This window comes from Setaria italica, chromosome IX (genome assembly GCF_000263155.2).
Source record: "Setaria italica strain Yugu1 chromosome IX, Setaria_italica_v2.0, whole genome shotgun sequence".
Taxonomy (NCBI): Eukaryota; Viridiplantae; Streptophyta; class Magnoliopsida; order Poales; family Poaceae; genus Setaria; species Setaria italica.
This window is the reverse complement of record NC_028458.1, coordinates 58,281,683-58,296,200: the sequence shown is the minus strand read 5'-3', so window position 1 is coordinate 58,296,200 and position 14,518 is coordinate 58,281,683. Positions and strand designations below refer to the sequence as shown.

Sequence of the window (14,518 nt, the reverse complement as noted above, 5' to 3'; positions counted from 1 at the left end):
GCTACTTGGCGGGCGCAACGCAGCACACCAGCCTTGCCGCATTGACACTTGAGATTCGCCGTCTGCCCTCTCCTCTCCTCCTCTAAAGCGGACGGGCAGAGGGCGGAGCCAGGCAGCGCCGTCTGGTCGCCGTCGCGGCCTCCTGCTCCTCCTCTGCCACCGCCCCCCAACGCGCCGAGGCCGAGGGCGGCGAGAGGGAGAGGCGGGAGGTCGGCCGTGGGGAGATTCTTGAGCGGGGGTGGAGAGAGGCGGACCCGGGCCACGCCGTCGCGGTCTCCCACTCCGTCAGCGCAGCATCTCACCGCACCGGGGCCAAGGGACGACAGAGGGATCGAGGGGAGAGGTAGTCCGAGACGCCTCGCGAAGTTTCCAAAATGGTGGTGAGAGCTCTCTCTCGACCCCTCATCTTCTCTGTTCTCTTGCCTTCCATGTATTGTGAGAAGATGTATGTTTTTCCTTTGATGAATTCTTGATGCTGATTTTGCCCGCTGCTGCGGTGATTCCGCGCGTTCTTGGCTGATTGCGGTGTAGTTGTCCAATATTCTTTTTGCTCCTTTTAGATCGCTCCAAGTTGGGGGTTTTTGGGCCGGAATTGCATTTTGGATGCCATTTTGGGATTGGTGGTGGTTTTGTTCAACTGTTGATTGATGCACCTGACATGTGCTGTTTAATTCGTGTTACAGCACTGGGTTAGCGACAATGAGGATAGTGATAAATTTGAGTGGGAAAGTGATGAGGAGGAGGCGGCCAGCTTCAACGCTGCTGGTGCCAGTTCTTCAGCTCTGGCCTCCAGGAATATTGATGCTCCAGGCCCATCCACAAGGGTAAGGCAGTTAGCCAATCGATACATATCCAGCAATGCTTGAACTCACCACTAGTTGTTCTTCAGTTCATGTTACTCAGGAGTGTAAAACCGACTTGCCAATCGGCTCAAACTGGCTGGGGGGAAATACACTAATCATGAACAGAATCAGGATGATGATTTGTGTACTCCCTTCCAGCTGGTTTGGGCCGGTTTGTGCCAAACCGGTTTGAACACCCCCAATGTTACTGTTACCTTGTTTCTTGGGTCTATGATTGTAATGTGATGTTTGTTTGTTGGTCCGTTTTGAAAGGTTGCCAATGGTAATGGGAGGGCTGGGCCATCTGCCTCTTCAGTTCAGAAATATGTGGATATGGGTTTCCCGGAGGAGATGGTTATGAAGGCCATGAAGGATAACGGTAGTTACCTAATAACCCATTTCTTCTCATTTATTTGGGTTATTGCCTTATTGGTGATTTTACATACTCTTATCTGACTGCTGCTTTTGCTTTCAGGGGATAATGGTGCAGAGTCATTAGTTGAACTTCTTCTAACCTACCAGGTATTCATCCACACGCCTGCTTTTATTAGTTATTCTTTGATGACCTTATTGCATGGCATGAAAGAGGATTTGTATTTACAATTGATGCAAAATGCAGGAAATAGGAAATAATCCCTCTGTGGATAACGGTTCTGCTTCTGGCTGTGTCTCTCAAGCTGCTGAGGATAGTGATGCTGATGATATTTTAGAAAACTGGGATGATGAGGATGCTGGTGAGAGAAACAGGGGTCCTACCATTGACGAATCCGGTGATGAGGTATTTCTCCCCCTTGGTGACTATATGCATTTACTTTTCTTTTTGAGAAACATGTTATGCATCTACTTTAACTCAAAGCATAATTTCTTCTGCATTAAACTGGTTTCATGTTATAATCCAGTAAATAGACTACTTACCTCAAAACCATAAGGTCCCTTACTTTTACTTGCTCCTATTCTTTTGTTTTCAAACAGGTGTTAGCTACATAGCTGTAATCTAATCTGGTTTGTTATTTCCCTTGGGAGAATTGTGTTCTTTTAGGCAAATTGGCAAAACGACATGTTCCCATGAAACTAGAAACCTGGATTTTGTAAGAAAATCGTAATGGTAATCAAGGTAGCTGTGTCAGCTATAAACTTTGACCTACTGCATTTCATCTACAACACTACAACTCTTGTGTCAGTGACATTCCTGAACAACACGCCACTGTGGAATAATAAATCTCTCTTCTAATCCTATATACATCACTAGTAGCATTCACATAAGGTTCTTCAGTTGTAGTGTAGGACCTATGTCATCTTAATTGTGTGCTTCCCTTTTGACACTTACGCAAATTGATCACTGATCCTGAGAATTGGATCTCCATAGTGCAACAGCATTCCTGTTTCACTGTAACATTGAGCTTGTCTTGTACTTTCTGTCGTGGGCATGTGACTGCCTGTATCTGAGAGTTGATTGAATTAGACTACTGCTGGGCTTCCCTTTTTATTAGCCCTTACAAAAATTTTCTCAATCAAACAGCTAATTGTTTTTGACCTGTCCATAGTTATGATGATTCAAGAATTTTTTTTTTGTCCTTTGGAAGTTTTTCTCTCGAACACGCAGGAGAGCTGCGTATCATTATATTAGGAAGAAAAGTGCTTTGGAAGTTAATTGCTAGGAAGAAAAGTGCTTTGGAAGTTAATTGCTAGTTTATGCAGCTGCATCGACTGTATTCTCAGTGCTTTCCTGTGCTTTTCATACAGGATTTCTTAAACGAGATGTCACAGAAGGATGAGAAAGTTGATTCCTTAGTGAAAATGGGGTTTCCGGAAGATGAGGCCACCATGGCTATTACTAGATGCGGTATGCTCTTTGTTACTTCTGTATGCCTTAGATTCTTCAGCAAAATAAGCATTTTTTTTCAGAAACCATGTTTCTAGGTTAAGCACCAACCTTGAAAGTATTCTATGTTCTCATATAGAATAAATCAGTTGAATAATAGCATTTCCATGTTCAATGTTATGTCTCTCCTGCTTTTGAGAAATTTCCTTATGCACTGTAACTTGAAACCAGTAAAATTGGCTGTATCTTCAACAGAGATAACCTGGCATGTTTGCTTCTTTCCAAGCTTGATTCACTGTTCGCACTAAGTCCGGGTACAGCTGTTATATTCGAATCCGAAGCAAAAGCATTTAGTGCCTATAATTTGTAGAAAGCAAGGCATATGATAAATATTGTTTCTTACAAGAGGAATAACTGGGGTTGTTTAGGAACTTTTCCATCCAATTACTGTATGTAGATAACCAATAAAGTTTTAGCATGGACACTTCTTGCTTGTAACTCCATTTACTTTTTTTATGAATAGCAAGCGTCCGGATGTTCCTTCAAAGCAGACAAGCAACAATTTACTTCCAGAGGCAGAATCTTTTAATGCTTTGCTGAATAAAACCATTTTTGTACCACTCACAGATTCTGTACTTGTCTCTATTTTAGTTTAACTTATCTTTAGAGTTTATTACTTGTTATGCATACAGTATACTTCAAATACCCTGTTCACTGATCATGCACCTCACGCCATCTACTGTGGCTTGTGGTTTAATTCTACTCAGGGCAGGATGCATCTATTTCTGTATTGGTTGATTCGATCTATGCTTCACAGACAGCAGGGGATGGTTACTGTGGCAATTCTTCTGACCATGAGGTGTGTTCTGGTTTAACTGTCAATTTAAATCCGCAAAAAGGTTTGGTTCTAATTTAATGGGCTGACAGTGGAACTGCGATTGTAATTCTGCAGGACTTCTATGGAGGCAGAAAGAAAGGAAGGCCCATGGAAGGGATCAAGAGAAAGAGGAAGAGGTTTGGAAGTCAAGCACAAGGAAGTAGAGGGCCCTTAGATGGTAGTAATGATGAGCCGATGCCTCTCCCAAAGCCGATGGTTGGTTTTGGCTTGCCAAATGGGTCAAGGTCCACAAACAGATCTTTACCTGGACAGGCTATTGGACCACCCTACTTCTATTATGAAAATGTGGCACTTGCTCCAAAAGGCGTGTGGACAACTATTTCAAGATTCCTTTATGATATTCAACCAGAATTTGTGGACTCAAAGTTCTTCTGTGCCGCTGCCAGGAAGAGAGGCTACATACATAACCTGCCTCTTGTGAACAGGTCAACTCTACTTCCCTTACCCCCAAAGACAATATCTGAGGCCTTCCCTCGTACCAAGAAGTGGTGGCCCTCGTGGGACCCAAGACGGCAATTTAATTGCCTTCAGACTTGTGTGGCTAGTGCTAAGTTGACAGAGAGGATTCGTGTGGCCCTAACAAACAGTGAAGATCCACCTCCCCAAAGAGTTCAAAAGTACGTACTTGATGAATGCAGAAAATGGAATTTGGTATGGGTTGGTCTCAACAAGGTTGCTCCTCTAGAGCCGGATGAGATGGAGTTCCTACTTGGCTTCCCAAAGGATCACACGAGAGGAATCAGCAGGACAGAGAGATATAGGTCCCTTGGGAATTCTTTCCAAGTGGACACTGTTGCATATCACCTCTCGGTACTCAAGGACATGTTTCCACATGGTATGAATGTGCTGTCCTTGTTCTCTGGTATTGGAGGAGCCGAGGTTGCTCTCCATAGACTTGGTATTCGCATGAACAATGTGATTTCAGTCGAGAAATCCGAGGTGAACAGGACCATTCTAAAGAGCTGGTGGGATCAGACGCAAACAGGCACACTCATTGAGATTAGTGATGTGCAGACATTAACTTCGGAGAAAATTGAATCATATATTAGAAGAATTGGTGGGTTTGATCTGGTAATTGGGGGTAGTCCATGCAACAATCTGGCTGGGAGCAACCGTCACCACAGAGATGGTTTGGAGGGCGAACATTCAGCTTTGTTCTACCATTATTTTAGGATTCTTGACTCCGTGAAGTCAACTATGGAGCGACTGTAGTATTTAGTGTATCTTTGTTGTCTTGTTTCAGAATTCTAGTATTTTTCTTTTTGTCGAACTAGTGAATGATACGAAGGTTGACTGGTGTAATTTTCATGTCATTATAATTTAAACTACTTTTAATTGCCTTAGGTGATGAATGCAAAATATCGTCATATTGGCACGGTTCCGTGGCACGGTTACTTTCTGACGCTTTCCTTTTTCTAAGTAGTATTTCTCAGTGAGAGATCTGGTAGCTTTGGGCACAAATCCTTGATCGGAGCAACAGCACTCCTGGGTGCAACAAATATCTGAAATTGTGACGCTGTGAAAGGGACAGTGCTGTAAGCTCCAGCCACCCACCGATGGTGAGGACATTGTGTGCACCCCAACCCAAAAGATCCTGTTTCTCCTCACGGTTACCGCTATACCACAACTCCACCCAAAGCCATAAAAACCAGTGCCGCAACAATGAGAGCTAAAGCTTCCAGGCTCTGAATTTTCAGGATGTTGGCGCCAGCATCAGCCCAGGTGCATCACACCATACGATCCGTTGCAAGCTGCTTTGGGCTTCATCAACGATCTGTGCTGAATTTGGACCGATGTGAGTTCTCAGTCTTAGCTTTGGGCTTCTTTTCAAAGTCTATGCATGTTTAATATAGATTTAAAACCGATTTGTGTTCGTGTAGATTGCAGATGGCCAGGGACTGGAAAGAAGACGATTCTTTCCACTCGTGGTGTGCTTGAATCCAGCAATGGTGCACCGTCCGGTGGCCTTGTGAGAAAAAGGTGGGGGTGCTAGTTGCATTACTTAATTGCCTCAAAATCGAAAATTGTTGCCATGTGAAGTATCATTTCTACCTTTTAAGTGTTCTAAATTCTGCATGCTGTCAGCTCATGTTCAGAAGAACTTAGTATAGTATAGAGTAGATGCTAATATGGACTATGCAGAGCTGTAGACAGCTGATTCAGTAACTTTGCAGAAAGGTTGTGGAGCACATTATTCTGCTTAGAGCCAAGCCGAACATCTCAGATGCTGAAGAAAAAGATATGCTAGATTACCTATATACATCACAGTACCAGATGAGAGGGATACTCGCAGTCTCATTAGGTGAGAGGCTTATATCCACCTCAGCCGTAGAATCAATTAGAATTATGAACTTGAGTTTGGTATTTGTGATATACTGACTGGGTGCAGGCCGCATAGAGGACCCCAATAGCGAGAACTTCACACATGCTGTCTTCATGCGTTTTCAGCAGAAAGAAGACATTGCGAAGTTCCAGAGTAGTGCATACTATTCCAAAATTCTTGATGAGCACGTAAAACCTGTTTCCTATGTACGCCTCAGCATGTAATCTTCTTTCCAGTACCTGCACCATCCTGATTCTTAATGTTCATAGCACCATGATAGTCACAATTTGGATAACTTACAGGGCTCAGTTTCTGTAGATTTCGAGTCCGAGGTGGAAGATGACATTATCCCTCTCTTTCGTAGGGGTGAGGTAACTCAAGCTAACCTTATTCCGGCGTAAATTGATACCATTGTTTACTCTGTAAAATACCCATTTGCATTTAAACAGAAAACCTGGTCCTTTGGCAGGATTTTAACTATGGTGTCGAGTTTATGCTGCTGATATCTTTCTTGGAAACTGCATCACGAGAGGCAATGGAGGATGCATCATCTTCTCTGCAGAGTTTGATCAGCCAATGCAGTTCTTTTATTGTGCAAGCAACCTGTGGTAAGACAACATATGCTTCTTTCGCATTGCCACTGCAACCTTGAATCCCCTGTACATGTTACCGAGGCTGAAGATGTACAACCTATTTACCTTGTTTCACATGTATTGTTATTAATATGTGCAGTTTTTTCTTACTGAATTTTTTTCCCACAATCTCAAGTAACTGCCTCTGATGTTGTACTTTTATTGTATCAGGTTGCTGTTTGAATCCGGAAAATGGATATAATCATGCTGCAGTAATCCGCTTTCCATCATGTTAGTGGGCTATAAGTTTCCTCGCGCTCTTATGTTTTAAGTCATAATTTCTGTGCATGGGTCAGGATATCTAGGCTACTTGATCGAAAGCTTGGCTGAGCTATGTTTACTTACTCAACTTATCGTCTCATGCAGCTGATGACTTGAAGTTGTTCAGGGAGAGCATCGAGTACAAGGATGTGAGGACTCTCTACTTGCATCTGTTCATATTTGAGCTTCCTGTCTGGACTCACTTATCGAATAAACAGATTGAATCATACATAAGATAGAGGTTTACCTACCGAATTACACAAATCTGGCGGTGAATGACAATTCTGTTGGTGTGTGTGTTCGCCTTGTGCGTTGCAGATGTGGGCATCGAAATTCCATCCTGTTGTGGAGAAATCCCTGGAGCTGCATTTCAGCGTTGACCCCGTGGGGAACCAGCTGATGTAGAGCGTTCATGAATATTCATGAGCAGCTGAGCTGACCATCAGGCTCCGAGTAAAGTTTGCTGCACGCCATGGCCGGTGTTCTGTATTTGTTGAGTTAGTAGAAGATGGAATCTGTTGGAGTTGGACAAGATGGACATGGATGGGTCTTGCTGGGAGTTCCATCTCCGCTCATTTTTGCTGAAATGTTTGTGTACCGAATTATCTTCATTGCCACCTGCTTAATTAATTACTCAAGATATGATGGATGTTGATCAAAGCTATGGGTGGCAACCAATCTCTTATTTTTTTATCACTTGGAGCCTAATTAATGTCTGCAGACAGTATCAAGTCTAGAAATTAGAGATTTTTTACGGTACACAATACTACCTTATACTACTATTCGAAAAGAACTCGTATGTAATGATCCGACGGTTGAAATTAGTTGTATACTACTAAAATCTTAAGCTACTACCACCTAGTAGTATTGTGCACCGTAAAACAGCTCAGAAATTAAGCCCCGCGAGTCAGAAACTAGCCTGATTAGCGTCGTTGATTAGCAAAACACTATGTCGTTGTTCAATGGCCTTGAGCCTATCGACGACAACTACTTAGGAGTAATAAGAAGCAGCAACTACTTGTGTTTGGTTAGGATGAAATGAAATACAATGCTAATGGTAGTGGATGGATCAAATCCCTAATTTTGTTTGGTTCAACACTGTAAACGCAAACAAATACCAGAGCTATAGTTGAAGGGAAAGGCAAAAGTTGCAAGGACCTGGCTATGATCCGTTTATAGCGGTAACGTTTCTGAATGGGCTGTAATCTGATTACGGGTAGTGGATTACAGCTGAATCAAATACACGTAACGTAATCTCTTACCTTCTTTTGTAATCTATTTACGTTACAAAACAGTGAACCAAACCCTAGTACCTCTCAAATCGCGTTTGCCATCTGCATACATACTACTGTCAGTTCATTCCGTAAACACGTATACGGTACTATTACTTAGTACATGTATACGTACGGTATACTAATTCCACTTACATACAAAAATGCCTCTTCTTCTTCTTCTTGCCCAGGGCTCAAGATCGAGCAGCGGTCGAGCTGGCTCTTCATCAGTTGTGCAGCGGGTTGGGCCCCGACGGCACCTCTCTCTTGGACTCGGAAAAATCTTGCAGCCGCCTCCAACGAGACATCCTCCTCTGCTGCTTGTACTTGTAATTGCTGGAGAAGAGGAGGCCGTAGCCCTCGCTCGGCGGCGGCGGCGACTCGACCACCACCACCTCTGGGCCTGGAATTCGCCGGCCATGGCAGAGGCGGCCTGTCATCAGCTCTGCTCCGACGAGCACAAGGGTGAGTAGCAGTAGCAGTAGCATGAACCTGAAGCTCTCTGGTAACCTCATGGCTTGCTTCTACAAGTGACTAGTCAAAGAAGAGGAACAGGAAGAGGACTTCGGAGAGAGGTGGCAGCTGAGTTTGAACAGAGAGATGTGTTGGTTTGTCAGTCGCTGTATAGCCGGCATGATCCAGGCCTAAAAGTCAAGAACGTCTCTTGAATGGTAGTAGTTTATGCATTGGATGATGTCCTGGTCACTGGCCAACGACTTAATAAAGTTTTTATATGTGGCGAGCCTTCACGTTTTTTCTTTCTTTTTCTCTCTTTTCTGTTAGTTGTTTTTGTCAGTTGTCAGTAGGAGGCCGGCTGTATTTTCACTTTTTTATCCTCTTATGCTAATAAAAATTTGGCAAATCTTTTGTCGTCCGTTCACAAAATAAAAATAAATTAAGTTTTTATATGCGGATCAAGGCAGCATAAAGTAAATCCAGTTTGGCCGTCTGGACCCATGAGGTTGCTGCTGCTGCGGTTGAATTGCTGATGCGACGAAGCAGCCAAAGACTTCGTCACCTGTGTGTTGTGTTCTGTGAGGCGGCAGAACGAGACACGCCGGGCAGGCGTGTGTGCTCGTCTCACCAATTTGGCTTGGCGCGGACAGCATTTCCGGCCCTGATAGCGGACAGCCGAGTCTTGACATTTGGATGGAAGCCTAACAGAGTGCTGGCTGCCGCTGAGCTGCGGCGCTGTGGCTGCAGCAGCAGCCAGCACAAGTAGGATGGCTCATCAGTCTGTAGTTAGGGGTGCTGCAGGAATACATGATGTGAACTGAAGGGGGAGGGCTGCAGACTGCAGCCGCTTGGGCTTCAGCCGAACATACGTGCTGTACAGTTGCAGCAACAGCCACGTCAGGAAGCCTACAACAACAGTGTTTTTCTCTCATAACAAATCAACCGTACAAATCAGCAGAAACCGTTTGAGTTAAAGTTTAGTCCGTGTCACATCAAATATTTGGAAGTTAATTAGGAGGACTAAACATAAGCTAATTATAAAACTAATTATATAGATGGAGGCTAATTCACGAGATGAATCTATTAAGCTTAATTAATCTATCATTTGCACATATTTATTGTAGCATCATATTGTCAAATTATGGACTTATTAGACTTAATAGATTCGTATCGCAAATTAGTCTCCATATGTGCAATTAGTTTTATAATTAGTCTATGTTTAATATTTCTAATTAACATTGAATGGGACAGGAACTTCAATCCGAACTAATATCAAAAGAGGCCTTAATATCAGCCGAACAGAAGCGGATCCATATACAGCAGTACACTGACAATGTATAATTAATTAATTGCACCAGCGCAAATATATGGCCACCAGTACAATGGGGCTCTCTAGATACACAGTGTTTAAGCATTGTCTGCACCGGTATATAGCTAGATGCACTCTCAAATTAAACACAGGGACGTGTCTAATGGCTCCCAGTCATCTTCTTGGCCTCTTTATCATCACTCCCACCAGAAGAATAGTGATTCACGCAAATGGCAATGCCGACGAAGATAGGTACACGCACCAACACTCGTTTTAATCTAGACAAGAGACAAATAAAAGACCATTAAACATATATATGTATGTATGTATGTATGTATGTATGTATGTACGTATGTATGTATGTATGTATGTATGTATGTATGGTCTTTCGAATTGAAAGACAAGTCGTACATCTCCACGGCAGCAGCAGAGTATGCGCATTTAATGCTTACTACTACTTGCACCGTATCAAATTATAAGGTGTTTTGTCTTTTTTTATACATGTAGTTTTTCAATGCTGCTGCCAACTCCTTTGCAGGTCTCTGTTGGAACATGAAACAGTTTTCTTATTACTAGGATAGGACTAGGATGTACTCGTAGTAGTATTTTTTTGCAGGACTGGCCGTACGTAGCATTATTAACAAACATTTATATTTATTATTATTATTATCTTATATCAGGAAAATAAGTAAAGAATTATATATTATTATTATTATCTTATATCAGGAACAGCTTTACGTTCGTCGATGGACAACATATAATGCACGGGATATATACATGTATCGTGCCATACCCGTACGGATCCGACCCCATATCGAAATCGTGGACGTAGTCGGATCTACACGCATATTCCTTTTATATATATATATATATATATATATATATATATATATATATATATATATATATATATATATATATATATATATATATGGCTATTTATCTGTAGCTGGTCACAGAATAGATTATTCTGTAGCCGGATCATCCAACCGTCCAAATCGAGATCATCCGCCCCACAATCGACCGAGCCGACGAGCCTAGCGACGGAGTTGAGCGTGAGCCGGGAATAACGAGTCTTTAGGCTCATCCAGCTCGTCATGGGACCGCTCGTCGGCTCCATCCTCAATCTTATCCGCTTCCGTCGCTGCCGCCCAAAATCCATCGGCTCCCTGTCAGCCATCCCGCCCACCCCCACGCACGCAGTCGCCGCCCAAAATCTCGCTCCCAACTCCGGGCAGGTCCTTTTCCCTTGCCCTTACCGATCTGGAGTCGGGCCAGCCGGCCTGGCCCACCTCCGCCCTCCTGCCGCCACGGGATATGGCGAGCGGCGGCAACCCTCGCCAGCGCCTCCTCCCATGCCGCCCGCCGGCCCCTCCGCCCGGTGGAGGGGTGGCCACCGGTGCGGTCGTTCAGGAGGAACCTGGCGTCCACCAGGCAATCGCCAAAGTCGTCGTCGGCTCATCATCAGGACATATGCAGGAAAAGGAGCCCAATTTAGGTTTGTGCTGCTCTTTTAATATTTACCGCTCACTGAACACCAGCCAACAAGTTTCCAGCCAGAACTTGTGATACAACTTAATCTATATGTCATGGTATACCATACTTTTGTATTATATCTTTTAACCATTGTCTATTTGTTTTACATCATACTCCCATGGTCGAGCAATTTGGATTATAGTAAATGCAGTTGTGCTAACTTGACAGTTGACACCACCGTAGTAGTTACGAATTAGTTCCTGGTAAATGGGTCATGCTGCTATGGTAATTGGTCCTTTTTTTTTTAGAAACATAGTATAGTAACTAGATTGTGCCATTGTGGTAAATTGATTATAGCATGCCATTGTGGTAATTTTGACCATGTAAGTATCAATTTTCGTAGTTCTGGTATGAGGGATTCTAATAAACTCGATATTATTTTATAGTAACTTGATTATTCCAATTGTGGCAAATAACTTTGTGGTGAATTGATGATGCCATTCTCGTAAAAATTGGTGGTAAATTGGTTTATGCCTAATCTGCATGCATATATGCTATTAGCCATCTAAACACTTGTTACAGATGTGAAATGAACTTACTTTTTAACTATTCTCCTTGTTATTATGAAGTTTTCAGGTGATGAGGTCTTCTGGCAAGTCCTGGGCAAGATGCGCTCACTAACGAGCAGCTAATAGGCACGGTTGAAATCTGATTTCAATATCTCTGGCCAACTAGCTGCAACAAAACGAGAGAAGCTCCAAATAAATGATTTTCTCAAATTCTGGGTGTAGACATATGTATCTATGAGCCTTCTAAATTATTGTACAGTGTTTAAGCCAAGTCTTTCTTCAATGAAGTATGTCCCACCAAAATAGCTGTGTGTTCAAATTTAAACCTTCCCTCTATGTTAATGTATCATCGTAATCCACCAAATAGATTCCAGTACACAAGCCATGCATTATCGTAATTCATACCGCTAAAATAGTAGATATATTCAAATTTAATCATCTTTCCTAACTTATTATAGTAAACCATCAGATAACTAACTAGTATTGTCGTAAAAATTGAATCATAATAATCTAGTACCGTGATCCACGCATTCTTGTAAAAGAATTCTTTATTTCTTTACAGAAAACAGCCAACCCAAGTATTCTCTTAAGTTTTTGAACGTGCAGACAAAATCAAGTCCAAGTATTCTCGTAACCAGTGTACGATACACTTGCACGATGCAGTTCTGATAAGGAGAATTTTTTTTGAACGTCAATGTAGCTTTGATTCGTAGTAATAGCTAATGACTGTCGTTTATCCTAGCTTTGATTACACAATGACCGGCTCCGTCGCTCAGGCGCCTCAGCTCGCTCGTCTCGTAGGAGCCCGGATTAGCAGGGAGGTGGACCCTCGTAGTAATTCCAATCATGGACTGCCAAGTGCCCTGGCTATAGAATAATTATTCTATGGCTGGCTTTAGAGTATACTTTTATATATATATATATATATATATATATATATATATATATATATATATATATAAGCAATAGCGTGTGCGAGAGAGCGAGTGCGAGTTCGCGAGGGCGCGTGCGGGCGAGAGATAATTAAGAAAAAGCGTGAGTGAATGGGAATGACTGCGTGCGTGTCTTCTTTCTCTAGCTAGTCTCTCAAAGCACTCCAGCGTAAACCCTTAAATTAGATCCTATTTTAATTTAAGGACTCTACTCTTCAAGTTGAGTATTTTTTTTATCTACTCCAGCAAGACATCTCAAATCAGGGCGCTCAAATTTATTCCATCCGGTACACATTGGCCTGAGCGTTGCGAGAATCTTAAAAATGCGTATTAAACAACAGGAAGAAGGTAGTTTTTTCTTTTTTGGAACATGGGAAGAAGGTACTTCTGTCTAAGGCTATCCGCACCGCGTAGCGCTAAGCGCGCCTGCAACGCGCGCGGCAGCGTAGCGGCCGCACAGGCCACCACTACATCTAGCGCCTGCACAACGAGCACACTAAACACTGTAGCGGGAGAGAGAGAGAGTTGGTGAGAGAGAGAAAGAGAGGAGGAGGGAAATAAAATATGGAATAGTGAGTATAGAGTATGGAATAGAGATAACACGAGTGCGGGAGAAATGTGTATAGCGTAAAGAATCTCGATGACTAGAATAGAATATTCCTTTTAAGAGATAGGAATAGAGGTCGACGAGTGCAGATAGCCTAAGTGTCTATTGCATTGCTCGATTCCTCGTTTCTCTCTCTTTATTAGAGCATCTCCGAGAGTTTCTAAAACAATCTCCCAATCCATGACTCCCAATCTCACCTCCCAATATTTTGCCACTTGAAAAAGTCGATCCCGTCGCGCGGATAGTTATCGATTGCGCCAATCTAAGTGGAAGGATGTGGGAAAGAATAAGAAGTAGGACAGGGTTCCTGATGCAAACGTACAAGAGATAAAGAAACAATAAAAGTGCTTGGGATGATTTAGAAATAGTTCGGGATTCCTGATATAAAATTACCTTCTATCTTTTAGGAGTGATTTTTTTTACAAACTGTTGGAGAAACCTTTCTTTGGTGCTCCCAATACTTTTTTGGCCACTTGGAAAACTCATGGTTTTGGGAAATAAAAATTTGGGTACTCTTGGAGATGACCATGCCGTGCATTGCAACTAAAAAAACACCACTTTAATTCAGGTTTAAACGTGCATGTGATAGTATACCAATAAAGTGATAGATCCATCTTCATTCTTCACGATGCATTAACCAATACAACAGCTATTTTGTTCCTCTCGTCTCATTGCCAAAATGGCCTACACATATTTTTATGGAAACAGAAAAATCACAAATGATCTTGCTAAGAATCTGGTTAGATGATGATTGTTCACCCGGTGCAAACAGTATAAGATAAGAGAAGAGCAAAGACTTCTGTATTTTACCAGTCTCTGTAACTTTGAGGAAACGCTGGCTCTTGGCTCCAGATTTGGAAGCTTCATCGTAAACAATTCCTTTTTTTTTCCGGTCAGTGTTTGGCTTCAGGGGCTAAACTTTAGCCTGTTAAATATTTAGATACTAATTAGGAATATTAAACATAGTTTAATTATAAAACTAATTACACAGATGGAGGCTAATTCGTGAGACGAATCTATTAAGCCTAATTAGTCCATGATTTGACAATGTGGTGCTACAGTAACCATTTGCTAATGATGGATTAATTAGGCTTAATAGATTCGTCTCGCGAATTAGCCT

The 14,518-nt window shown here is 42.4% G+C and overlaps 2 protein-coding genes and 1 long non-coding RNA gene across 6 annotated transcripts; all 3 read left to right on the top strand.

Moving 5' to 3' along the window:
* The first annotated feature begins 41 nt into the window (after nt 1-41).
* On the top strand, nt 42-4,937 carry LOC101784586 (DNA (cytosine-5)-methyltransferase DRM2). Its single transcript, XM_004985970.3, has 8 exons — nt 42-380; nt 684-824; nt 1,116-1,221; nt 1,318-1,364; nt 1,462-1,620; nt 2,586-2,685; nt 3,432-3,523; nt 3,617-4,937. The coding sequence occupies exons 1-8, from the start codon at nt 375-377 to the stop codon at nt 4,772-4,774; spliced, it is 1,809 nt and encodes a 602-aa protein (XP_004986027.1). The 5' UTR covers nt 42-374; the 3' UTR covers nt 4,775-4,937.
* A 202-nt stretch (nt 4,938-5,139) lies between these two features.
* Nucleotides 5,140-7,463, top strand: LOC101783922. Of its 4 annotated transcripts, none has more exons than XM_012848756.2 (9): nt 5,140-5,357; nt 5,443-5,542; nt 5,737-5,864; nt 5,952-6,091; nt 6,188-6,251; nt 6,335-6,493; nt 6,689-6,748; nt 6,884-6,927; nt 7,097-7,463. In XM_012848756.2, the coding sequence occupies exons 1-9, from the start codon at nt 5,261-5,263 to the stop codon at nt 7,181-7,183; spliced, it is 879 nt and encodes a 292-aa protein (XP_012704210.1). In that variant the 5' UTR covers nt 5,140-5,260; the 3' UTR covers nt 7,184-7,463. The 4 variants fall into 4 exon arrangements, with proteins under 4 accessions (XP_012704210.1, XP_004986025.1, XP_012704212.1 ...); XM_004985968.3 differs by having other exon boundaries at nt 6,188-6,256; nt 6,355-6,493; XM_012848758.2 differs by lacking the exon at nt 5,952-6,091 and having other exon boundaries at nt 6,204-6,251.
* A 3,822-nt stretch (nt 7,464-11,285) lies between these two features.
* On the top strand, nt 11,286-12,235 carry LOC111255910. The gene is made up of 2 exons (XR_002676064.1): nt 11,286-11,406; nt 11,920-12,235. It is a non-coding gene; the product is annotated as an uncharacterized LOC111255910 (long non-coding RNA).
* Nucleotides 12,236-14,518: the final 2,283 nt, after the last annotated feature.

Bases quoted from the DNA above. Each gene is read 5' to 3' on its own strand.
- LOC101783922 (XM_012848756.2), top strand. From the start codon at position 5,261: ATGTTGGCGCCAGCATCAGCCCAGGTGCATCACACCATACGATCCGTT. The intron at 5,543-5,736 runs GTGGGGGTGCTA...GTAACTTTGCAG, and splicing joins GGTGGCCTTGTGAGAAAAAG to AAAGGTTGTGGAGCACATTA. The intron at 6,749-6,883 runs GTTAGTGGGCTA...CGTCTCATGCAG, and splicing joins AGTAATCCGCTTTCCATCAT to CTGATGACTTGAAGTTGTTC.
- LOC101784586 (XM_004985970.3), top strand. The intron at 825-1,115 runs GTAAGGCAGTTA...CCGTTTTGAAAG, and splicing joins CTCCAGGCCCATCCACAAGG to GTTGCCAATGGTAATGGGAG. The intron at 1,621-2,585 runs GTATTTCTCCCC...CTTTTCATACAG, and splicing joins TTGACGAATCCGGTGATGAG to GATTTCTTAAACGAGATGTC.